Source organism: Triticum dicoccoides, chromosome 1B (genome assembly GCF_002162155.2).
Source record: "Triticum dicoccoides isolate Atlit2015 ecotype Zavitan chromosome 1B, WEW_v2.0, whole genome shotgun sequence".
Taxonomy (NCBI): domain Eukaryota; kingdom Viridiplantae; phylum Streptophyta; class Magnoliopsida; order Poales; family Poaceae; genus Triticum; species Triticum dicoccoides.
The window spans coordinates 654,593,566-654,617,283 of record NC_041381.1 but is presented as its reverse complement, the minus strand read 5'-3'; the positions used below and the strand labels follow the sequence as shown (position 1 = coordinate 654,617,283).

At 48.0% G+C, this 23,718-nt stretch overlaps 3 protein-coding genes and 1 pseudogene across 6 annotated transcripts; 2 read left to right on the top strand and 2 right to left on the bottom strand.

Moving 5' to 3' along the window:
• LOC119350805 overlaps positions 1-10,769 on the top strand; it is an 82,868-nt pseudogene extending 72,099 nt beyond the window's left edge.
• Positions 10,770-13,441: 2,672 nt separating this feature from the next.
• LOC119349420 (oligopeptide transporter 7-like) lies at positions 13,442-17,589 on the bottom strand. Of its 4 annotated transcripts, none has more exons than XM_037617449.1 (7): positions 17,387-17,568; positions 16,817-17,292; positions 16,627-16,724; positions 15,216-15,785; positions 14,871-15,126; positions 14,584-14,766; positions 13,442-14,455 (listed from the first exon to the last, which is right to left on the bottom strand). In XM_037617449.1, exons 1-7 carry the CDS (start codon positions 17,490-17,492, stop codon positions 13,838-13,840), a joined length of 2,307 nt encoding a protein of 768 aa, XP_037473346.1. In that variant the 5' UTR covers positions 17,493-17,568; the 3' UTR covers positions 13,442-13,837. The 4 variants fall into 4 exon arrangements, with proteins under 4 accessions (XP_037473346.1, XP_037473347.1, XP_037473349.1 ...); XM_037617450.1 differs by having other exon boundaries at positions 16,817-17,287; positions 17,387-17,501; XM_037617452.1 differs by lacking the exon at positions 13,442-14,455 and having other exon boundaries at positions 14,626-14,759; positions 17,387-17,583.
• A 3,113-nt stretch (positions 17,590-20,702) lies between these two features.
• Positions 20,703-21,989, top strand: LOC119349421 (putative cyclin-dependent kinase F-2). The gene has a single exon (XM_037617454.1). The coding sequence runs from the start codon at positions 20,703-20,705 to the stop codon at positions 21,759-21,761; it is 1,059 nt and encodes a 352-aa protein (XP_037473351.1). The 3' UTR covers positions 21,762-21,989.
• On the bottom strand, positions 21,945-22,971 carry LOC119349422 (NADPH-dependent aldehyde reductase-like protein, chloroplastic). The gene has a single exon (XM_037617455.1). It carries the CDS (start codon positions 22,899-22,901, stop codon positions 22,086-22,088), a length of 816 nt encoding a protein of 271 aa, XP_037473352.1. The 5' UTR covers positions 22,902-22,971; the 3' UTR covers positions 21,945-22,085.
• Positions 22,972-23,718: the final 747 nt, after the last annotated feature.

Below are 23,718 nucleotides of genomic sequence, written 5' to 3'. Positions count from 1 at the left end.
TGTATGAGTTACCATGCTATTTACACAAAAGTTCGTCAACTCGCCCCTCCCCCTTCGGTCGCCAAAATTATCAGGACAGGGATATATAAGTTATCGGGTTTGCGATGTGTGAGTGACCATGTTATTCACATAACAGTTATCCGGGGTATATTTGATCAACTCCTCACATAAAAGAAGAAAAGAAAGCAACATGGAATGCTCAAATAGTATGGCGTGCATTCTTTTTTGCAACAAATGGTCCAGCTGAGCTGGTTAGTGTGTGTTTCACATTAGCTGCTAGATGTGAGTTCAAATCCCATATTCAGCATTTTTTTTGACTAAAAATGTAATGAGGGCGTTCCAATAGATCTAGCAACCCAAAAAAAAATGACATATCCAATTCAAAGAAAAATCGCGACAGTCAACGGCATAGTCTTCAGATTCTTCCCACTAAATTCGCAATCAAAGTTAGCGAGTCGTTCACATTTTAAATCTTGAACAAATAGCCACTACGCAATATATTCATAGCCTAGGCGCTTTTCACAACAACAAAGCCTGTGTGAGTTGGTTACCGTGGTGGGGCAATTGCAGGAGGTCGCGGGTTTGAATCCCGTCCTGCCCCTTTCTTTTTCTCGCGCACGTTGGCGGCCGCACGATCAGGATCCGACGACGATGGGATCGTTCGGATCTGTTGCAAACCACCAGCCGACTGGTGGTTAGATTTATCGTTAACTGATTTCACAATGAAAAGTCGCCTGGTATGCACTCGTGATCTAAACGGTAGCTCTTAGATTTCTTTACGAATGGAGTGGCTGCTTTGCTCGAATAACTCCTCACCAAAGCTAGGTACGCGGATTGAAATGGCAATCGTATTCTCTGTGAAAAGTTCACCTAGAGTTTTCGTAGCATTAGCATCTTCATTATCAATTGCGTAACTAAAATCCATTCTATCTTTCGCAACAAAGACGAAGAAGGCTGTTTCTCTTTCCCAACAAAGATGAAGAATGTTTTTTTTTGAGCATTAGTACAGAGACAAGCGCTCATATACGCGCGCATACACTCACCCCTATGAACGCACGCACGCACACCCTACCCCTATAAGCATCTCCGAGAGACTGAGCCGGCATATCATCTTGAGATTTACGAAGCCACCATAGGCGCCTCGTCGTTGACGGGAACGTCTCCTCCCACTGAAAGCGCATCGCCGGAAATCCTAAAATAAATCCAGGAATAATGCGAGCATCAGGATTTGAAACCTGGTGGATTGGATATACCACTGTCCACCTAACCATCTCAATCACAGATTGGTTCACAAAGACGAAGAATGTTGGTTCGTCGCGTCGGGGATGCGTACATACTGTTCCACACTAGTGACCGTTCAAAGATAAGGTCGGCGCATCGACCTCGCAGCACTGAATTTTTGTTGAAAAGGACCACCTGCGCGAATGAATTGACAAAAAAGACCACCTGCTGATAAATTTGACAAAAAGGACCCCCTCGACTGTGGCGGCAGGTGCGGCAGGTGACACGTGGCACCTGCCGCCACGCAGCGAGGCGGCAGCACTGTACCGCCTGGCAGAACGGGAATCGGCGCTGGCGACGAAACGACAGCGGCGTGTGGAGCCCGGCCGTCAAGGGGCGTGGCGGCAGTACTGTACCGCCTGGGCCCTGCCGCCTCACGAGCTGGCGGCAGCTCTGTTTATCGCCCTGCTGCTAAATGCGCGCTACGGAGCCGGCTATCACAAATGATGCGCAGTGCATTGTGGTCGTCTGCAATCAGTGTCGAAAAATACAAAACGTTGGGAACCAGTGACTCAAAGCAGACGAAACTCGCGCTGGGAATCAGTGCCTCAAAACTTGTGGCCGCATGCGCTTTGTGCTTTGCTGGACTTGTGCATTCAACAGCAGCGCCATGCGCTTTGCCATGCACATCAGCAGCGGTGGCCGGCTCCGTAGCACGCAGTAGTAGCAGAGCGATGAACAGGGCTGCCGCCAGCCCGCGAGGCGGCCGGTCCCAGGCGCTACAGTACTGCCGCCACGCCCCTTGGCGGCCGGGCCCCACACGCCGCAACCGTTCCGTCGCCAGCGCCGATTCCCGTTCTGGCAGGCGGTATAGTGCTGCCGCCTCGCTGCGTGGCGGCAGGTGCCACGTGTCGCCTGCCGCACCTGCCGCCATAATCGAGGGGGTCCTTTTTGTCAAATTTATCAGCAGGTGGTCTTTTTTGTCAATTCATTCGCGCAGGTGGACTTTTTCGACAAAAAATCCGCAGCACTAGCCGATGTTGGTTCTTTAGCTGTCGGAAAAGAAAACCACCTTTTCGCTCTCAGCAATGAAGAGAACTCAATGGGACACAGCATTAGCTCCGCAAGCAACTTTGGAGTACTCCTACTTAACAACGACAATGGATGGTAAGCTTTCGCAATCAGATGCTACATTACCATCACCTAGCTAGCTGCACATGTGTCCCTCGCTGTCGTTTCCTCCTGTCTCGGCTCTTTGCCACACGAAGATTCTTCGTACAAAACCGTCTGTCTGTCTGTCTAATCAGTGGAGGCAACGAGGATAACTACCATGACCAATCCTATATAGTTTCAGACAGAATGTCACTCTCAGACAACACATACGGGTCAAAGGGATGCCCCACTCTCAACTACCATCAAACAAACATCAATGGGATCTCCTCCGTACTCGTGCAAAGTCAAAAGGCCCCTCCACTACCTAAAGTTTTTTTTGCTACCACTAGCATTGCTCTTTAGATAATCGATTTGATAGATTGAAAAAGTGTAGATGCTATGAGCTCGTTGAGTTGGAGAGCACGGCGCGGATCTACCACAGCAGGTGCGCCATTCACAGGAACTTTGCTAGATCCTCTCCTCCGCCGCAATGGTAAACACTCTGGTCCCTCCTTCGATCACTGGTGTGTACTATCTTGGAGTAAAAGTGATTAAACACTCATGTGTTTATTGTCATCTCTGGTAGTAAAAGTGATTGGAGTTGGAGACTTTGAGCTCATCGACAGAAGAGCCACATTGACTATGTGGAAACTACGGGCATCAGTTTCAGAGAAGCTTCCTTGAGTCCTTGTCATGAGTGGTGACATTTCGGCAGTGTGCCCGGCAAGAAAAAGATTTTTCGTTGACGCGCCGTGTTATATGTTGGCGTTTTCTTGCATTTTTCAGCTTTCTAATCTGTTCGTCGTCGCGATGTTGAGTTTAGTATGCTATGGTTGCGGCATGTCACGTTGTGGAATACTTTGAGAGGCCTTTCGTGACTCGTCTACACAAAATTTACACCAGAAAACAACAAGAGACACATTGTCTTTCTTTAATTAACCTAGCAGTGATAGTAAAATTTCTAGTCTACATTTTCTCATAAGTTGAGGCAGTAATCTTTTAGTAGTATTTATTTAAGACTTCTTTGCTCTCGATGATGTCAGTACCAAAAAAAAAGAGTAACAAAGCTGCCAAGTCAATCCAAAAGTCTGTCGAAGTAGAGGCAAATACATGGGTGACACGTTAGTTATAGTTAGTTGATAATTTGTAATCCCTTTGTCCCAAAATAAATGTCTCAACTTTGTATTAAGTTTAGTGCAAATTTGTACTAAGGTTAAGACACTTATTTGAGACGGAGGATGTCTTTGTGGTCAACAGGGGAAAATCCAACAGCAAAAGCTAATGCCACCCTGGCTTTGTTCGATCGAGCAGCTGGAAATTCAGCGAGATAGTAATCAACGAAGCTTTCCTTTGAGAAAGTAGATGTTTATAGCAGCTCCATGAAACAGCTCTCGCCGGTCTCCTTCTGCAAATCGCAAAACAAATTATTTACCTCGTTCTTCAGGCCAGTGTGGTACGTAATATTCCGCGTCAACAATCAACATACGAAAATCAGAACACGGATCGAGTATGTGGTAAGCAACCTCAAAACAAACAATGTCAACAAAAAATATACGAAAATCAGTAAGCAATTATAAAAAAGAACACCAAGCCCCCTAAGCTTTTACGGCTGTACCACCATCAGTGACGAGTTGCTGACGTCTACAGTTTTGCCTGTTTTGGAGCTTACATACGTCTGCATGATGTGCATGGACTTAATCAGAGATTCAGAGTGCCACTAGCACATGAGAGATTCAGAGGTTGGTAGCAGCTTGCAGTCAGTTAGTTCAGGCATATATATATATATATATATGCTTGGTGAGCGATACGTTCTGCGTCGTGGACTTTTCCATGTGTACTAAGTAGTTTTTGCAAATGTTCCTCTCCGATCTGACAGAGAAAAAACGGCCGATGAAAATGTTACGGTCGCTGCCGCCGATCGATCATCGCCGACCAGGACAACTTAGTTTAACTGGGTTCAGAACGGAAAGTCGCCAACTTTGGCTCGTACTTAGTGTTAATAAGCAGTAAAGTTTTCAGGAGCTGCACGCGGTTGCTTCGGTGTTGCTCCATTTAACCCCTCGGTAACAACGGTGTTGGGATTGGATTGAACTGGCCGGCGTGTGGCTTCTTCGCCAGAAGTTTGCTTAAAGTTTCCTTGGCAGTCTTTCGTCAGTTACATGACCGATTCTTTTCTTATTTGTCAAAAATTGTATAAACTCGCTTTCCTTTCAAGGTTCAACAGAGACGAAGAATGGGGCGTCCTAACGATCGCTCGAACAAAAGGCCGTCGCGTCGATATCGCAGCACTACCAAATGTTCCTTCTTTAGCCGTCGAGAAAAGGAAGCAGACTGTCCGAGATGGCCTAATTTGGGTCATTTTCAAAAATTTCGGTTGAAATTTGACAGACATTTGACCAATATTTGTCAAATCTGACCAATTTCGGCCGAAAGATAATTTTCGCCCCAGGCCGAGATGGCCGAAAATCAATACACTTGGAGCTGATAATCCAGGCCCTTTCGCACTAATATAGCACTAAAAGGATGCAACTTCAGCCCCGCTGACAACATCGTGGCACTTGACAACGGCAATATCTATATCTATATCTATACTATATATTACTATTTTTTTTACTATATAGTGTACGAGTTTTGAATCTTTGAATTCACACATTGAAATGCATTTCTGGCCGTTCATTGGGCTCCATCCAACGGCGTATAGCGCAGGGATTCGCTGCTACAGTAACATACAGTGTTATCTGGGTCCCTCCAGAAACATCTATGGGTTAGCGCCGGGTAAAGAACCCCACTGCATGTCAGTTCGTTGAAGCAAACAGAGGTGAAAGAGAGTCACCTCGCGTCTTCTGGAGTATATGGCAAACAAGTGGGATCCGTACCACCAGGCCTGGCTCGAGATGAAAAGATATAACAATATAAAAATAGAAAGTAGACAAATCAAATCAATGCATCGCCCACATACATGGCCTCACTACCTCGCATGCATTTCTGGCTGGAAAGCAGTAGTGAATGCTACAACAAAACGTAGCAATAGGTAGGGTAGGCACTACTACCATCTTACTGGTTTATGAGTCCTTTTTGTGTTTTGTGCTAAATTTTGACTAAAGATTTAACTAATAAAAATATTAAAGTATGTCATAAAAAATTATATCGTTGAATTCGTATTTGATCAAATATATAATTTTTTATGACATGTATTCACATTTTTTTAATTGAATTTAAAGTCAAAATTTGATACAGAATACAAAGGGACTAATAAACGAAGACGGCGGTAGTACCTGATGTATATATGAAACCACTTTTGAAAAAAAAAGATGCATTTTAAACATATTTTAGAACGTCCAAAACTACAAACCAAAATTTCACCGATGCATCTTCGCAAAATATGTGCGGGGCTAAAGTTTTATGAAAAAAAATATCTTTTTATTTTGTGTCCACATAAAAGATAGATTTTAGTGCTTCTAAATAGTGTTTTGTGGTATTTTTTTGGTCTTTTTTGCACCTGAACATTTTTTTGTTTACGTGTACATATAACATGGAGAGGTGAATGTGTGCACCTTATTTTCAAGGAACTTTTGTCTTTTAGAAATGTGTTTTTTGGAGTGGGTTCATATGTACTTTTCTCCAAATGTGTTTTCCACAATAAGTACCCCAATTTTTATGCAAATTACATATTCATGTGATAGTGACTGCGTAACAACACAAAAGCTTTCTTATGCTAATTCCGAGTACATGCACAATGGACATTTATCTTGAATCATTTCTCCGTCATTTTCATGACTAAATGACTTATTTTCATCAAAATCACTATGTAACATAAAGACGCGCATTGCGCGTGCATGCATACTACTAGCATGCATAGTATCCTTTCGCGGTCAGATGCTACATTAACATCAGCTAGCAAATGGACGGGTCTCTGGCTGTCGTTTCCACTTGTCTCGGCTCTTTGTCACACGAAGATCGCCTGTTTGTCTATCTAATCAGTGCAGCCAACGGGGATAACTACCATTACCATAATAACCAGTCCCTACATAGTAGTTGCAGACAGAATGTCACTCTCAAACAACCCATACGGCGGGGTCAAAGGGATGCCCCACTCCCAGCTACCGTCCAACAAACCTCAAAGTCAAAATCAAAAGGGTCCCTCCTCTGCCTAACAATTTTGCTATTAGTAGCACTACTCTTTGAAAGTGCAGATGCATGCTACGAGCTCGCTGAGTCGGAGAAGATGGGACGGATCTCATCTACCACAGTAGGTGCGCCATTCACACGCCCGAGGCGAGGGGCTCGCGCATGTGACTTGTTTTCGCGCATCCCCGCCGCCGCCGTGTAGTCACAAATTCTCCCATCATACAATTTAGAAGCTTCTACTTATTTTGTTTTATACGCTTTTCTCTTTCCCATGTACCACGAAATGTTCAAGTACTAGCATTGTGAAGCTGGAAGGACCCACCCTACTCTTCGTGATGGAAACAAAAATAAAAGCAAAGAGAGTAGAGGTATTGCAGAGTTCGTTAGGGTTTGGTGGCTCTTTTGCCGTAGACACTGTCGGCCTTAGTGGCGGCATTGGTCTTTTTTGGTCTAATGATGTTATTGTTGAGTTAAAAAACTTCAGTACTTGTCATATTGATGTTTTGGTTACTAATAAAGTTTAGAACTCTCCTTCATGGAGGTTCACGGGCTTTTACAGAGCACCGCGTGCTACTGATAGACATAACAGTTGGCGGTTCTTGCGTACTCTTCATTCTCTACCACATGCTGCTTGGATGTGTATGGGAGATTTTAACGAAACGATGTATCCAACGGAGCACTTCAGTAGAGCTGCTCGTCCGGAGCGACAGATGCAAGCTTTCAGGGAAGTGGTTGATGAAGTATCCTTCCAGGACCTGGGTTGGTCAGGTATCGCTTACACATGGGATAATCGTCAAGCGGGTATGGACAATGTGAAAGCAAGGCTGGACCGGGCCTTTGCTAATGAAGGATTCCGGCAACTTTTTCAACATATTAGAGTGAAACATTTGTCCTCGGTCGAGTCTGACCACTGCTTTGTTGTAGCGGAAATAAATGCAACACTATCTGCGAGGCCACGTGCAAAGAAACAATTCAGATATGAAAATGTTTGACAGACGCATTCAGATTATGATCGTCTAGTTGCAGATACTTGGAGAAGTTTACGGTGCAGGCCGGGCATGCAAGGTATTGCTGAGGCCCTGGGTGAGCTTCAGGCCACTCTGGAACCGTGGAGTTCTAGGAAGTTTGGATGCCTGACTAGAAGGGTGAGGCAGCTTTAGAAGAAGCTCGATCACATCCGTTCTGTGACTATTGGTCGAGGTCCATCGCAAGAGGAGCTAGCGACTGTTAAAAAGTTGAAAGAAGCTTTGCATCAGGAAGAGATTTGGTATTGACAATGCTCACGTGTTCCATGGCTTCGTGAGGGGGATCGCAACACTGCCTACTTTCAGGCACAAGCGCGACAACGTAAACGTTTGAATAAAATTCAAGGCTTGAAAAGGGCTGATGGGTCGGTTTGTGCTGATGAAAGTGAGGATAAGGATGAAGTTTTTCCGTTCTATAAAAACCTGTACCAATCCCAGGGTTTTAGTGATGCTGCTGAGCTACTAGCTCATGTACCTGTTAAGATCTCGCAAGAGATGAACGATGAGCTAACCAAGCCATTTATAGGAGAAGAAGTGAAGGTTGCGCTCTTCCAGATGGCTCCGTCAAAGGCTCCCGGTGTGGATGGGTATACAGCGGGGTTCTATCAACGGCACTGGAGTCTGCTGGGCGGTGATGTTACAAAAGTTGTGTTGGATTTTCTTAATGGTGGGGTGCTGCCCTCTGGACTAAACGATACTGCAATCACTCTGATTCCAAAAGGTTAAGCATCCTCAGTCCATAACTCAATACCGGCCTATTGCTTTATGTCCGGTTCTCTATAAAATTGCATCCAAAGTAATTACAAACAGATTGAGAGGCTTTATGGATGAAATTGTTAGCGAGGAACAGAGTGCTTTCGTGCCCGGTCGTCTTATAACTGATAATGTCTTGGTGGCATATGAAAGTATACACACAATGAAGAGGAGAAAAAAGGGGAAGAATTACTCTTGCGCGGTCAAGCTCGATATGATGAAGGCTTACGATCGAGTCGACTGGCATTACCTGGAAGCTATTCTTTCTAAACTTGGCTTTAGCATGGTTTTTGTCAGACTTATTATGAAGGGTGTGACCTCAGTACGATTTACTGTTCGGGTCAATGGTGAACTCCTACCGTTCTTCACTCCAACCAAGGGACTCCGACAAGGCGATCCTATTTCGCCGTACTTATTCCTGCTTTGTGGGAAAGGTTTGTCTTCATTGCTTAAGAGCTACAATGGAGGTACTGTTGACCGGGGCTACGAGTTAGCTATCGTTCTCCTTGGGTCACTCATCTGCTGTTCGCAGATGATAGTTTGATTTTCATCAATGCAAAGGATGAAAGTGCCCTTAGGCTGAATGAGATCCTAAGGATATATGGTGATTCTTCAGGACAGCGGGTCAATCGTGATAAAAGTTCCATTTACTTCTCTACTAACACTCCTGATCCTGTGAAGGTTGCAATCAATGCGACGCTGAATATCCAAGTGGAGGCCTTCAGCGAGAAGTATTTAGGTTTGCCCACGGCGGTGGGGCGTATTACAAGTGGGACCTTCGATCATATGGGAGATAGAGCTCGTGGTAAAATCCAAGGATGGTCGGAGAAGCTGTTAGCTTGTGCTAGACGTGTAACACTTCTGAAATCAGTCATACAAGCTATCCCTACTTATCCAATGAGTACGTTTTTGTTGAACAAGAAGGTTTGCAAGAGCTTAACTTCTCCCATGGCGAAATATTTTTGAAGTAGTTCTCTTGACAAAAGGTCGATGCATTAGGTGTCTTGGAAAGAGTTAGCGACACCCAAGTGCAATGGGGGTATGGGCTTCAAAGATCTGCAGCTGTTCAATATTGCGATGTTGGGCAAACATGGATGGCGGTTTTTAACAAACCCAAATTCTCTGTGTGCAAGGGTACTCAAAGGGAGGTATTTCCCTGATACCGATTTTTTGCAAGCATCTGTACCCAAGTCAGCTTCGGTTACCTGGAAGGCCATCATCGCGGGAAGAGATGCCCTTAATGTTGGGTTAATTACACGCGTAGGAGATGGTTCTTCAATCTCAGTGTGGACGGATAAATGGATTCCAGGTACCATCTCGATGACTCCTATCTCCAGACCACCAAACACAACAGTAGAGATGGTTTCAGATTTGATAGATTCAGCTAACTGGACTTGGAGACACGATCTAGTCCAGGATACTTTTGCTCCCTCGGATGCTGCTGCCATTCTGAATATTCCTATCCGCCGAGGAGGGGGACATGATTTCCCTGCGTGGGTGTTCGACAAATCCGACAACTACACTCTAAAGACAGCGTACCGTGCTCTAGTGACTCGGAAAGAGCGACTCGCTCTAGAAGAAGGGACGGTTACCGAGACCTCAGATTCAGATAAACAGATGTGGAAAGCTTTATGGAAACTTAATGTGATCCCAAAAGTTAGAGTTTTCTGGTGGAGAGTGCTTAGGGGAATTTTGCCTGACGAGAGCACACTCAAGATCGGCACATTGCAGATGTTAGTAGCTGCAAAGTTTGTTTGGCTGGCGAAGAGGACCTGCACCATGCTCTTATCTCATGTCCACATGCTCGCCCATTCTGGGAAGAGGCATATGCATGGTTCAATCTCCGTCTACCAGTACTCTCTCAAGTTTCATGGGCGCGTGATATCACGTGTGACCCAAACATCTCTGTGGATGACCGGGCTAAGATCACTACTATTATGTGGTCGATATGGCATTCCAGAAATCGGATCAAACATGGGGAGGTAGGACGAGACCCAGCCACTACTATTCGAGCCACAAAAGAAGCAATAGCTTTGCTGCAGCTACCTAGAAAGGCAGCTATGATCCTGCCAGGTTTTGGATGGCAACCACCCGAGGAGGGTGTCGTTAAAATCACCACAGATGGAGCTCTCGATTTGAATGGTGGCAATGGGGGAGCAGGTGGAGTCGCCCGTTCGTCCACAACGTTTTTGGGAGCTTGGAGTAAACCTTTCTCTGGGGTGTCTGATCCCCTGATCATTGAGGCTTTGGCGCTGCGGGAAGGAGCTCGTTTGGCAGCACTTCGAGGCTTCCTTCAGGTGATAATAGAGGTAGATTGTCTAGAGCTTGTGTCGCTCTGGAGTACTCGCCACTTTTCTCGTTCTATTGTGGCGCCAATCTTGTTAGAAATAGGAGAGCTCATTAGTAGTTTCACTTCTTTTGATATTCAACATGTAAGTAGGTCAGCTAATGTGCCGGCACATCTTTGTGCAAAACATGCATGCACCTTGAATGTGACCGAAACTTGGCTGGCTGAGACCCGTAGCTTCCTTGTGACAAGCCTTCTGGCTGACTGTCCGGGGAATGCTCTTATCTGAATAAATCTCTCTGATTTGCCTGCAAAAAAAAGTACTAGTATGTAGGTGTTTATTTTTTGAAACAATTCAAATATTGATCCACTTTTACATACCTTTTGTGCGGCAAGAGGTAAAGAAAGAAAAAAAGTTGAGAACATAGGGCACCGCCGTCACGCGCCGGCTATGCACAAGGCTGCGCCTTGGCCTTGCTGGTCGCGCTAGCATAAGCATGGCCCTCGCCATGGTGGACATGGTTGTGGTCATTGTCATCGAGCACGCCTCGACCTGCACCATTCTGACTCCGGCGGATGTATGCATGTGTACTATTTGATGAAATGCCTGCGAGGAAAAAAGCTTGAGAGGAGTGTTGATGATGACATGTGGGCCCATCTTGTCATAACACCCATCATACGATCAAATAAACGTCGCTGGCTTTTATACCACGTCAGATCCAATGAGTGGACCCAATCTTTCATAATCGTGATAAAGATAACCAACACAATAATCAATGCAACATGGTTGATTATGGTAGGTTTTTAAATTTTTCTAAAAAGCTGGCAGTGTTTTGAAACCCTAATCCCAATTGTGGTAGTTTTATACTCCCTCCGTTCCGAATTACTTGTCTTGGATTTGTCTAGATACGGATGTATCTAGACTCATTTTAGTGCTAGATACCTCCGTATCTAGACAAATCTAAGACAAGTAATTCAGAACGGAGGGAGTACTATTTAGTCTACGCCTGGCGCTTGTTCCCGTGTGCCCTCCTCCATAGAACATTCAATGCCATGTATTTAGACCTTTAAATCCCTTCTCCATGATATTTGAATGCTTTAAATATTTAATTTTGTTTGATGCTATGAAACAGTGAAATTTCTCATCCCTACAACCTTCATTCATCTTTTAATACTCTTTACGCTGTGTTTGGATGTCTGTAAGGATACGTACCGAAACGTCGAATGGACATGGGCCCAAATACATCAGCGGATTCGTTATTATGTGCTCGCCCCTTCAACGTTACACATGGTCCTCCTATTTGGCTACCTGCGCGTCAGAAGACAATGAAACGTGCTGGGTGGGGGAGTATATCACGCATGTTTTATTCTTTCGTCCAGTACTGTTTCGTAAAAACAAACAAAGGATTCAAAAAATGTTTAGGATTTTGAAAAAATGTTCAAGATATCATAAAATGTTTGAGATTTTTTTTAAAGTGGTCACATATTCAAAAAATGTTCACGCTTTGAAATGGTGTTCGTGATTCTAAAAATGTGTTCGTATATATTCAAGAAATACACATGATTTTTATATAATTTTCACTAAAATAAAAAAGTTTCACTAAGATAAAAAATGTTCGTGGATTACCAAAAAGGTTATTGATTCAAAAAACATGTTTGTCTAACAAAAAAAGTTCATGTATTTCAAAAAAATGTTACCAGCTTTCAGAAATATTGACTCAAAAAATGTTTGCCGATTCAAACAAATGTTGAATATTTTCGAACAATATTCCACAATTTCACAAAATGTCCACGAATTCAAAAAAATCACGATTTCAAAAGCACATTCATGAATTTGGAAAGATGTTTGCAAAATCATGAGTTTGAAAAGATGTTTGCAAAATCATGAGTTTGAAAAGTGGTTCGAAAAATGAAAAATAAATAAAAATGAAACAAAAAATAAAACCGAAAATAAAAAAAAAGTAGAAAAAACTGAAAGACAAAACACAAAACAGTTGATAAAAATTAGGAATGGGCCGTTACGGAGCTTCCCCGGTCTGATTTCGATTGAATTGACTCCCATCTCCTCCTCCGGCCGCCACGGCCCTCCCCGACCCTGCATGCCCGCCGCCGCCCGCCAGACCCCATCTCCTCTGGCCGCCCGGGCCCTACCCGGTCCTGCACGCCCCGCGGCGGGGTCGCATCCCCTCCGGCTGTGCACTGCCGCCGGATCCCCATCTCCTCATCTGCCCTCTTCTTCCTCCCCTTCCCTGCCTCTCTGTCTCCTGTTCGTCCTCTGCCCAGCATTGGTTCAGGACCAAAAGTTGAGAGCGGATGCATCGATGGATTTCTGCAGAGCAAGTACTAGCTATGCCACAGGTTATAGTGCCGTTGCTTCAGTTAATATTCTTACTTGTGACCGCGCGACCTATGTACTGTATAATTTCTGAAGTCCTGTGCCCTTGGTATTGAGTTCTGATTTCCCTTAAATACACTCTCTGTACATATAGTTGGTCACTCATAGCTTACACTTTCTTTTGGCAGTCGGACATGAAGTTGTAGAAATTGTTGCATATAATCGAGAACTCCCCAATTTACCCAGTTATATATGATGGCAACAGGTAAACGTATTATGGTTGCATTTCTCATATTTTTCTTACAAGGCGTATGGTTTTGTTATAAAAGGCAAGACTCATACAGCAAGCTTGCAGAACTATATTATCGTTACCTCCTGTCATCAGTGGTGCACATTCTGCTATCACCCTGAACACAAGGAATGTGTTTACCGAATGCACTGCTACATTCCTCATATCTAGATAATAATTGAAAGAAGTGATAGATTTCAATATTTGCCGTAGAGCAGTTGATTTTTCTGATGCAAACTGCAACCTTCTACTTCTACTGTATCCAATTTTGTTTTTGTTTATTTGAGTAATTGTGCAAGGCAATGTTTTCTGCTCGAATTATCCGAATTTGGGCACCTGGCTTTTAGCAAGTGAAATGTGCAAGGCATTACCTTCATACTGATGTTACTATGCAATTACAGAGTTTGCCACCAAACAAAATTTGACATTAAAGCCTCACTTGCTAAAAGCCAGGTACCCAAATTCAAACTGTCATGGGGGATTTCTTCTTTATTCTTTCTAAATGCAGACCTTTAGTGAATATTCTGAATCTTTATTTATATACAAAGAAGAATACCATGCAAAACCTCTCATCCCTGCAGCCCTCATTCATCTTGATTTGCTCTCAATTTTTTCCCCAGCCCTGCTTGCCATGGATGAGAATATTCTCAATTATGCACCGGACAACCATCCACAATTATACCCTTTGCAGTGGGGCAAGAAGCCAGAGGACATCCATCTGAGACATTGCCCCACCAGTTCAAAGTGATGTTATCTAGTTCCAGGCATAAATATATCAAGACAGCCATGAATGCCAAACCAGCATCAAGGGCACCTGAAAGGAGATAATTGTGTCTCTTCCACCAGTTATGTCGGTACTTATAGACCACATAACCTGACAAAAATGCAACGCATATCCACGCCGTGTAGTTGACCGCAGTGGCAGGAGGCATATGACTGATTCCGCCGAGCAGCACGGGCATATTGATAAGCAAGATCCATTTTTGGCCTGGGAATGCCTTGTGTGCAAGCCAGACAAGGAGGGGAGCAATGGCACCACCCAAAAAGAACCAGTTCACAGCAGAGTAAGTTCCCAAATCACCGAATATTCTGCGTGGGCTAATAAGGCCCCATATGACTGATGCATCGTAGAATAAATGGTCGTAAGGACAGGTCCAAGGGCTGCCTGCTGGGAGGAGCTCGGTGTTGCATATATTGGGGATTGTGTCCATCATCCACCATGCTGTTCCAAGGTACACAAATGCTGATATCAAAGTGCCTACAACCTGTTGTTTTCAATAACTTCACTTTTAGCTAGGGACACGTACAATTGATACACACAATGGGAAAAATTAAATGTGATTATCTTGGACAAGTAACGGTCATTGTTCATGTGACTAGTGTAGTAGCTGACCTGAGCCATAAACATGGTCCTTGGGGGAATCTTCATGTAGTGGCCCAACTTAAAATCTTGCAGAAATGCTAGAGCTTGACGAGGGGCAACGTGGCCATATACCTTGAAACACATGTTTGCAACAGGCCGTCCAGGATATAAGTAACCCATGATATACTCCGTGATGATATTCAAACCTGGAGTCTGTCAATATGATATAAATAAATAGCTAAACTGCCAGCTGTTCCTAGCTAGAGCTGTAAGACATATAGTATCCATGTGCGTTCAAGTTTGGAGTCCATATATACCTGGTTGGTTGTTGCTGTGATGATTCCAATTGGAAGGGTGTAGAAAATGGAAAGGGCACATGCAAGCAGTATCCCCCACCAGGGTAACTGAAGTTGCTCAATGTAGTACTCACAAGTGAACACGGCGATTGCAGCACTGGTGACAAGGATGCAAATGAACCACCATTCAGGGACCTGCCTGTATCTCCTCATAAGCTTTGTGTGTACATCCATCTTTCTATCCTGGAAAGCTGACTTGCTTAACTGCCAAATTTCACTGGACACAAGTATTATATTGCAAGTTTAGTCGCATATCTCGCTACTTTTGCTCAAAAGACAAAGGAAGCACATAGTGAAATTACGTACCTTCCATGGAAAAGGAGAACATGGACAATGGTTGCGGTCAGGCAAGCAAAACCAAGACCATAGCTGACAGCAAAGAAGGTGCTTATGTACAGTGGCCCATTCTTCTCATAGGCATTTGCATCGAAGTGGAACTCGGAATCCACAATGCTAGAGATGTTGTATCTCTGACCAGTCGCCGTAAAGAGACCATCTGAAAAGATGGGCAAGTTCCGCGCCTCGTAGACGTTAAACCAGTAGGCGATGGGCGTGACTACGTAAATGTAGATGAAGAAGCCCACGGCAATGTTGGCAGTGGCAAACAACGGGCTGGCGAGAGGGCTTCCGAGGTACGAGGAGATGGATGACCAGTCAAGCCCAATTGCACCTATGCCAAGACCGTGGAGGCCTGAGCCAAACTGTTGAGCGACTACAGAGGTGGGGAAGATCCAACAGATCCATGAAATGGAAGTGAGCATCTCGAACAGGTAGCCTGGGAAGATGTAGTAGGCAAAACTGCACGTGAATGCCACCATGAAGAATTGGGTGCGTGTCATGCCGCCTTTGCGCCTTGGTTCCTTCTCATGAAGTGCCCTGATCGATCAGCATATGTATCATGATTCATGAATCTGTAAGTTACTTGTTCATAAACACATCGGCAGTACTCATTCTATTCTCTTATTAGTTGGTAGAAGTTTCATTTCAACAAACTGTTGAAATTTGGTTTTTTGTTTTTAACTTTCTTTCTTTCTTTTACTTAGGCTGATCGGCGGTCTTCTTATTTACTCAGGATAACTGGACACCCTTCTGGTTCTGTCTTGTGTAATTCGCACCTGCGCTGATTGATGTTAGAGTTGCCGCAATGGTTTTATTCTTGAATCGGTAATTGATTTGTGTCCATTTTTGTAGCTCGATGCAGAAGTTTTGTAAGGCAATGTGCATGTATGTTAACATCTACTTTTTGTGACAGCGTTGATTTCATGTCAGTGTCTAAGTGACTGCACAGGAAAGTGATAGAATCGAATGTTCACACAGTGATACTATTCAGCGCAGCTTCCATGGCGACGTGCAACTTGGCCGCTTGCAATCATTCTGCCTGTGGTACCACTACCACTACCACTAACACTACCTAACGTTCAAGGCTGCGACGACTCCATGACCACCCGCTACCACTCAATGAATGATTGGCTAGCACAATTCGTCAGGCATGATGCTACGACACTGTACAGTGGCTGATCTAGGTACGTACGTACCTATAAGAAATTATATGTTTGCAAACTGCAATAATATGCACCACTTCATTGAATAAGGATGCAACAGTATATGGTGCTGCTCTGATAAGTGATAACATTGAAAATTGTGACACTCTGTTTGATGTTGTAGGAGTATTTGGTACTGGGTATTAATTTGAGGCAGATTCAGAGATAGTACGTACCTGAAGAGGGAGACCTGCACAAGGTTGGACGGCCACCACATCGCCGCCGGCTCCACAAGATACCGCCGGAATATGCCCGCCCACCCGAACCCCAGCACCTACATGCATGGCCGAGCAGAGCACCACTTCATTCATGCTCCACTCCACCACTGAAGGCACCTTGAATATCAAGCTATGAAGTACTACGAACCTGGCTGGTGAGGACGACGAGGAGGGAGACGAAGAAGGAGATGGGCTTGCCGTAGAAGACCCGGACGGCCGTGACGAGGTTGATGGCGAAGACGCTGCCGGCGCCGGCGTTGGCGAAGATGGTGATGAGCACGTGTTCCTTCACGTTAAAGGGCCCCGGGTTGAGCGTGAACTCCCACCGCCCGCCCCGGAAGAAGGCGCGCTCGGGGAGCGCCGCGGCCATGAGGCGCCCGAGCGGCACCACAGCGACCTGCGCCGAGATGGCCGTGATCTCCAGCGGCTCCTTGCGGTACCCGAAGAAGGTGTTGAGGAAGGAGAGCGCCACGCAGGCGGTCGCGCCCAGCGCCCACATCCGGAACGTCAGCACCGGCGTCGACGGGTCGTCTCCCACCGGCACCGTCAGCGCCACCTGCTCCACCGGCGAGTTCTCCGCCTCCTCCCATTCCTCTCCTTCCTCCGGCGAACCTGATGGCTGCACTGCACGGGAAGTTAAGCAACGTCAGCCATCGTCTTCCCAGTCCACGCCCAGTAAACGACTGAGCCGACGATTTTTGTGGCTCGGCCGGCTTACGAAGTGGGGCGGTGATTTGGTCGGCATGCTGGTCGTAGTGGTCTTCCCCTTCTTCGTCTTCCTCGCCTGCTTGTTCATGGAGTTCTTGGTGGGAGGAGGAGGCCATGGTTACAAGTGTTGGGACTTGTAATTATGCTCTCTGTAAGCTTGTCGCTTTTGCTCCTTTTGGCTGGGAATCTTTGCAAAAAGAAAAGAGAGAAAATTATAAGATATTGTTATCTGAAAGCTCCCCGAGTCCCCATAGCTGATGACGACAATTCTCACTATTACTCCCCGAGTACCAAGGATCACATGGCACGCTTATCAAGGATCAATGGACCACATAAGTGTAGTCGTTGAGAAAATAACTTTCGATAAGATTCTTTGCTATTAACATATTATTTTATGTTGTAATATGTTAATATCCATAATTTAGCTCTGGGCAGATTTTTAAGCGCCCACAACCATAACAACACGTAAGTTTGAGCATATTAGGGGCAAGTAAATGTCAGGTGTGGGTTCGAGTTAGGTAGAGAAATGAATTTTTTCCCAATTTTATTATAGGTGGGTTTCAGATAATTGGCTTAATTAATGATCCTTAAAAGTTCAAATTTTGAGATGCAACAAAGGTGGATGTTATTTGTGTTGGAAGGCCACAAAACCAGGGTCTCAAGCAGTGAAAGATGGCCACTCGCGCGTGTGTGGGATCTCCAAAGGTTTTTTTTGTCAGCACACCTGTTCCGTTACTTCTTTTTTGAGCATGACACAAGCGCTCATATACACGCGCATACACTCACCTCTATGAACGCACGCACACACACCCTACCCCTATGAGCACCTCCGAGAGACTGAGCCGGCATATCATCTTGAAATTTACGAAGTCACCGTAGACGCCTCGTCGTCGACGGGAACGTCTCCTCCCACTGAATGCGCATCGCCGGAAATCCTAAAATAAATCCAGGAATAATGCGAGCACCAGGATTTGAACCCTGGTGGATTGAGGATACCAATGTCCACCTAACCAACTCAACCACAGGTTGATTCGCCACCTGTTCCGTTACTGAAGATCAAGACGGCGAGCGTGAAGGCGAAGATTCAACTCGTGGTCTGAGGCCTAGGCCCACTCGTCGTCACATTCTTCCCGGTGGCTTGCAGGCCCAGACTGGGCCCGTTAATCAGGATAAAACAGTCTCATTCAAATACATGTGTATGTGGTGAGCTGTGACTTGGAACAGAAGTAGGTGGCCTCGGCCAAGACACTGTAGCTACCGAGATGTGTGGGAGGATAGATCCACGGCGATGAACTCGTTTGAATGATTAACAGAGAAAGTAGTTCACATTTGGCATCATAGCCATTTCGATCCTCGAGATTCCACGTCACCAACACGCTTCGAGCAAGGTCCATTATCGACAGTGGAAATGTCCTGCTCTGCTGCTTCGTCCTTGATTCCAATGATCCTAGTGTGGAGTGCTTGGCCTCTAACAAGTAGTAATCTTTATTTTCATTTCATTAGCTGCTTATGGAGGCTGTAGTTCGGGTTTGCTCTTTCGTGTTCCCCATTGTACCGGTTTGGCCGTTGTAATTTGGGTGTGTGTTGTAACTCCTGGCCGGTTGATGGCTTTGTTAATTCAAAGCCAGGCTCTTCGCGAGCCTTTGTTCTAAAAAAAGTAAGGGTGGCGGCGGAGCTGCGAGACGTCTGACGCGGAGAAGGAAGAAGATGGAAGAGAGCAAATGGATCCGTTAGATCGAGAGAGTGAATTTGATGCAGTTTATGGTAAGGTGGACCTATCGATTCCGACATTGCGGACGCGTCCGAGCATCCCCATATCCGCCCTACATTTAAATTGAATATGAGGGGAGTTGATCAGCTTGGATGTTTGAGGCGCCCGTCTGAGTCAGGTTTTACCAGGCGTTTGAGATGGGTTTGGGCAACCCGCTGTGGATGCTGTAAGGTAATTGAATCTGGTTGAATGCTCGTTTTTTTTGCTAATCACGGAGTGCACCGGTCCATGCATGCATATGCCGCACGAGACGCGCACACACATTATGGCATGCATAGGCCCGCCGCTTTGAGTGTTTTTTTTAGGCCGGCGGTTACGCCTCCCTCACTCTCGAGCCTAAACCCTAATTGGCATGCACATGCACGAGCCTTCCAGTCCAGCCCTTTCTTTCTTTTTTTTTACATGGTAATACGTGTCTCATTTATATAGAATAAAGATCAAGTTACAAGGCATGTAAGCACCGATCATACATGACTGAAAAGATAGGAAGATCCTATGCAAATTACCAGCGCCTGTCCCTTTCCTTCGACACCACCGAAGCGGCCACCAAAGGGTAAAAGGACAGATCACCTCTTCGCCCAAGCTCAACGCGGGTCCATCGCTGATCAGCAGCTTTACGGACCTCCAAAGTAGTTTGCCAAAAGCAAAATCATAGCCGTTGAAAGAATCAGACCGGGGCAACATGTCCCCGGACACGCCATCGAACTTCAGAACTGACACCCTCGCATAACGACGACGTCGGAGAAGGAAACCAGAACTGCCCGCCTTCGACCACAGACCCAACACAAGATACTCCATCTTCCAGCTGTCACTTGCGTAGACAATCGCATGTGTGTACTCCTGAACGACAAGACCTCCCCGCTCCACCATGACGTAGGAGACAACGCCACAGCAACGGGGACAGAGCAGAAGGAGAGACACACCTGATGGAGTCGCCGCCCCGCCTCGTCAACACCATCCATGAACCCTAACGCTGTCGATCTGAGGGATCGACAGAGACACGATGCCATCAACTCCGAGACGCCGCCATGAAGGACACCGCCGGTGTGGGAGTGGGGTTGAGGCAGATTTATTCGTCCGGGCGCCGCTCCCACCACCCCAACAACGCACCACGACCTACAAATCCAAAACCTAACTACAGAGCGGAGGAACGGGGTCCTCCCTCCCTCCTGCCGCCGGAGCAACAGCCGACGGGAGAGGGGGCCAGCGCACCGGCCGGTGGAGATCGGAGGAAAAAGTGTCTCGCCCTAGTCACCTGGTGGCGGCGGCGGCTAGGGTAGGAAACGTATGCACACCCAAACTTGCCAACAAAACTGCCCTTTCAGCCCTTCCCTTCTCTCCGACTTCGAATAGAATTCCATAACCGAGTCGTATGTGGAATGCAGGCTAGCGTACGCGCTCTCCGTCTACATATAGTACATTGGCATACGCATACGGCCTCCCTTGTGAGATCAGAAACCAAAACCAATCTCTCCCTCTACCTCCGTCAAGGTAGCTAGCTTCTACTTGCCGATCGATCAGGCAATCCATCTCCACGAGTTTTCCCGCCGAAACAATGGGCTGGTCGACCTCAACGCCGCCCGGCGAGGGCGTGGCTGCCCTAGACCACGCCGTCACGGCCACACCGGCGGCGCGCAAGAATCAAGGAGCGGCGGCCACCAGCAACGACTCCAACTCCCCGACAGCCAGCCGCTACCACCGGCTCGAGGTGCTCGGCGCGGGAACCTTCGGCGTCGTCTACCGCGCGAGGGACCGCCGCACGGCAGAGATCGTGGCGATGAAGTGCCTCCGGACGAACGGCGCTCGCGGCCACGACGTCGACCGCTACCTCTCCGACTTCGCCAGCGAGGTCTGCGCCCTCGAGGCCTGCAGCGGCCACCCATCCATCGTGCAGCCGCGCGCCTCCGGCCACCTCGGCGGCGAGGCCTTCCTCGCCATGGAGTTTGTGGGGCCGACTCTCAGGCACGTCATGAAGCATGTCCGCTTCGGGAGGAGGCACACCGAGCTGGAGGTTCGGCTGCTCATGAGGCAGCTTCTCGCCGGCGAGAGGAGGATGAATCGTCTCGGGCTCATGCACCGCGACCTCAAACCGGAGAACGTGCTTGTTGACAAACATGGGAACCTCAAAATCTGCGACCTGGGGTTGTCGTGTAGCATGGCCGATGAGCCGCCCTACTCTAAACCCGTCGGGACACGGGGATACCGCGCGCCGGAGCTCCTCCTCGGGTGCACAGATTATGACGAGCGTATCGACTCATGGGCTCTCGGCGTCATGATGGCTGAGCTCCTGGCTGGCAAGCACCCTTTCCATGGGAGGTCAGACGCAGAGCACCTCAGCGAAATATTGGACCTTCTTGGCATGGCTGACATCAAAGAGTGGTCGGGATACGATGGGCGTCGTCTACCCGGCGGATGCCAACCAGGAAGTTTCCTGCGCAACAAGTTTCCATGTCCTGCTGAGGCCAAGATCAAAGGCCCGCCGACATTGTCGGAGGCTGGTTTCGAGGTCTTGAGCGGTCTTCTACGATGCAACCCGGAGAAGAGGCTCACGGCGGAGCAAGCGCTCAAGCATCGGTGGTTCAAGGAAGCCAACCCGAGAGCTACAAGGAGCTGACCGGTGAAACAGCGTACCGCGTCTGATTCATGTAAACTAGAAATGCAAACATTGGATATGAATTGTATGAATGAGTATCACTAACTACCACACGTATTGTAAGGCCGATGATCCATTTTTAGTGTGTTTTGTTGCTCTTTGTTGTTGAAGGTACTTCGATGCTTCCAGGTAGTGATATGCTTGTCGTGAATGATAGATCCATAAAATGTAAATTGTGCTATAAATTTCCGGCAGATATATTTTTTTAGTTTTCTGCAACACCCAGAGGCATTATTTCGCTCCCACCGTAATGTCTAATGGCATGACAGGCCAGCCAGCAGATTATCAGACGTACCCGCCGTTGACCCTGATGACCTGCCCGTTGACCCACTCGGCGGCGTCAGTGCAGAGGAAGCCGACCACTGGTGCGATGTCGCCGGCCTCCCCGAGCCGCTCCATCGGGTTCATCTCCGCGGTCCGCCTCACCGTCTCGTTGCTCTTCCCGGCGAAGAACATGTCCGTGGCCGTGGCCCCCGGAGCCACGCAGTTGGCCGTCACGCGCGTGCCCTTGAGCTCCTTGGCCATGGTACGCACCATCGCCTCCACGGCCGCCTTGGACGCCGTGTAGGCGGAGTACCCCGTCGGGTTCGACCCGACCACGGACGACGTCACGGCCACGATCCGGCCGCCGCCGCCACGGGGCAGCCGGTTGGCGGCCTCGCGGAGGCAGAGGAAGGCGCCGCGCGTGTTGACGGCGAACACGCGGTCGAAGTCCGCCGTGGCGGTGTCGGCGAGGGGCGGGTACTTGTCGCCGAGCACGCCGGCGTTGGCGACTATGATGTGCGGCGCCGCGCAGCCGAAGGCCGACTCGGCGGCGTCGAAGAGGGAGCGCACGCCGGCCTCTTCGGACACGTTGGCCTTCACGGCGACGGCTCGTGGGAGCTCTGCGGCGAGCGCGTCGGCCTCGGCCGCGCTGGCCGCGTAGCCCAGGACGACGCTTGCGCCGAGGGAGGAGAGGTGGGCCGCGATGGCTCGCCCGATGCCGCGCGACGCGCCGGTCACGATGGCCACGCGTCCGCTGAGCGGCAACGCCGCGGGACCCGATGAGCCGGCGACGGCGGCGACGGCGGCGGCCGCAGCTGTGTCAGCGGCACCAGACATTGCGTTCTTGGTGTCTTGCGCTCAGCGCGTGCGTTATCTGCTGGTGGTGCGTGCTTGTGGGCTTCTCGTGTGCGGCGCGCGCGCGCTCCACGTTTCTCGTCGTCAGCTGCACGATGTCTGCATCTATCCGTGTATCTTGTGGCTGCAGCGCGGCCATGGGTGGTCCAGAGCACGAGTGGTAACGACCATGCATTGGGTTGCAGAGTGTGGAACTCTCGTGATGATAATTTATCAGAGCATCTCCAGCCGTCCCCCAGGAGGGGCTAAAAATCGCCGCCGGGGGGCGCACCGACGCTAATCCGCGCGCCGGGGGCGTGATGCCCCCAGTCGCGGCGCCCATGTTATTTTAAAAAAATCTAAACATGGCACAAAAACGGCGCAAATTCTTGCAAACTTCGGCGAGTTCATTCAAACTTAAACATATTTAACAAAAAAAAAAACTACTAGGGGCCGCCACTCGCCGTCTCCATCGCCGCTCCTCGCCGTCCGCCGCCCGCCCTCGCAGTTCTACATGCCGAGGAGGCTGTAGAACCGCGTGTAGTTGCCGCCGCCGCCGCCGTCGTCGTCGTCGTCGTCGCCACCTCCTCCGCCGCCGTCCCTGCTGCATCCCTCCTCCGGTTGGCGCGACGGGTTGGATGGTCCGGGGGTGGCCTCCTCGTCATCGCTGTCGAGGATGACAACGCCGTGCTCGTCCTCGCGCCCGCGCTTGCGGGCTTCGATATCCTCCAGGGCCCGGCGCTGCCGGACCATCTCGTCGCGGAGGTAGTCGTCCCGCGCCCACTGCAGGGCGTCCTCGTCGGAGAAGCTGCGCCGGGCT

What these genes read in the sequence shown, in the direction of transcription:
- LOC119349420 (XM_037617449.1), bottom strand. Translation starts at nt 17,492, where the DNA reads ATGGCCTCCTCCTCCCACCAAGAACTCCATGAACAAGCAGGCGAGGAA. An exon ending in GTGCAGGTCTCCCTCTTCAG is followed by an intron (nt 15,786 to 16,626) that starts GTACGTACTATC and finishes CTGATCGATCAG; the next exon opens with GGCACTTCATGAGAAGGAAC. An exon ending in TCACAGCAACAACCAACCAG is followed by an intron (nt 14,767 to 14,870) that starts GTATATATGGAC and finishes TCATATTGACAG; the next exon opens with ACTCCAGGTTTGAATATCAT.
- LOC119349421 (XM_037617454.1), top strand. Translation starts at nt 20,703, where the DNA reads ATGGGCTGGTCGACCTCAACGCCGCCCGGCGAGGGCGTGGCTGCCCTA.
- LOC119349422 (XM_037617455.1), bottom strand. Translation starts at nt 22,901, where the DNA reads ATGTCTGGTGCCGCTGACACAGCTGCGGCCGCCGCCGTCGCCGCCGTC.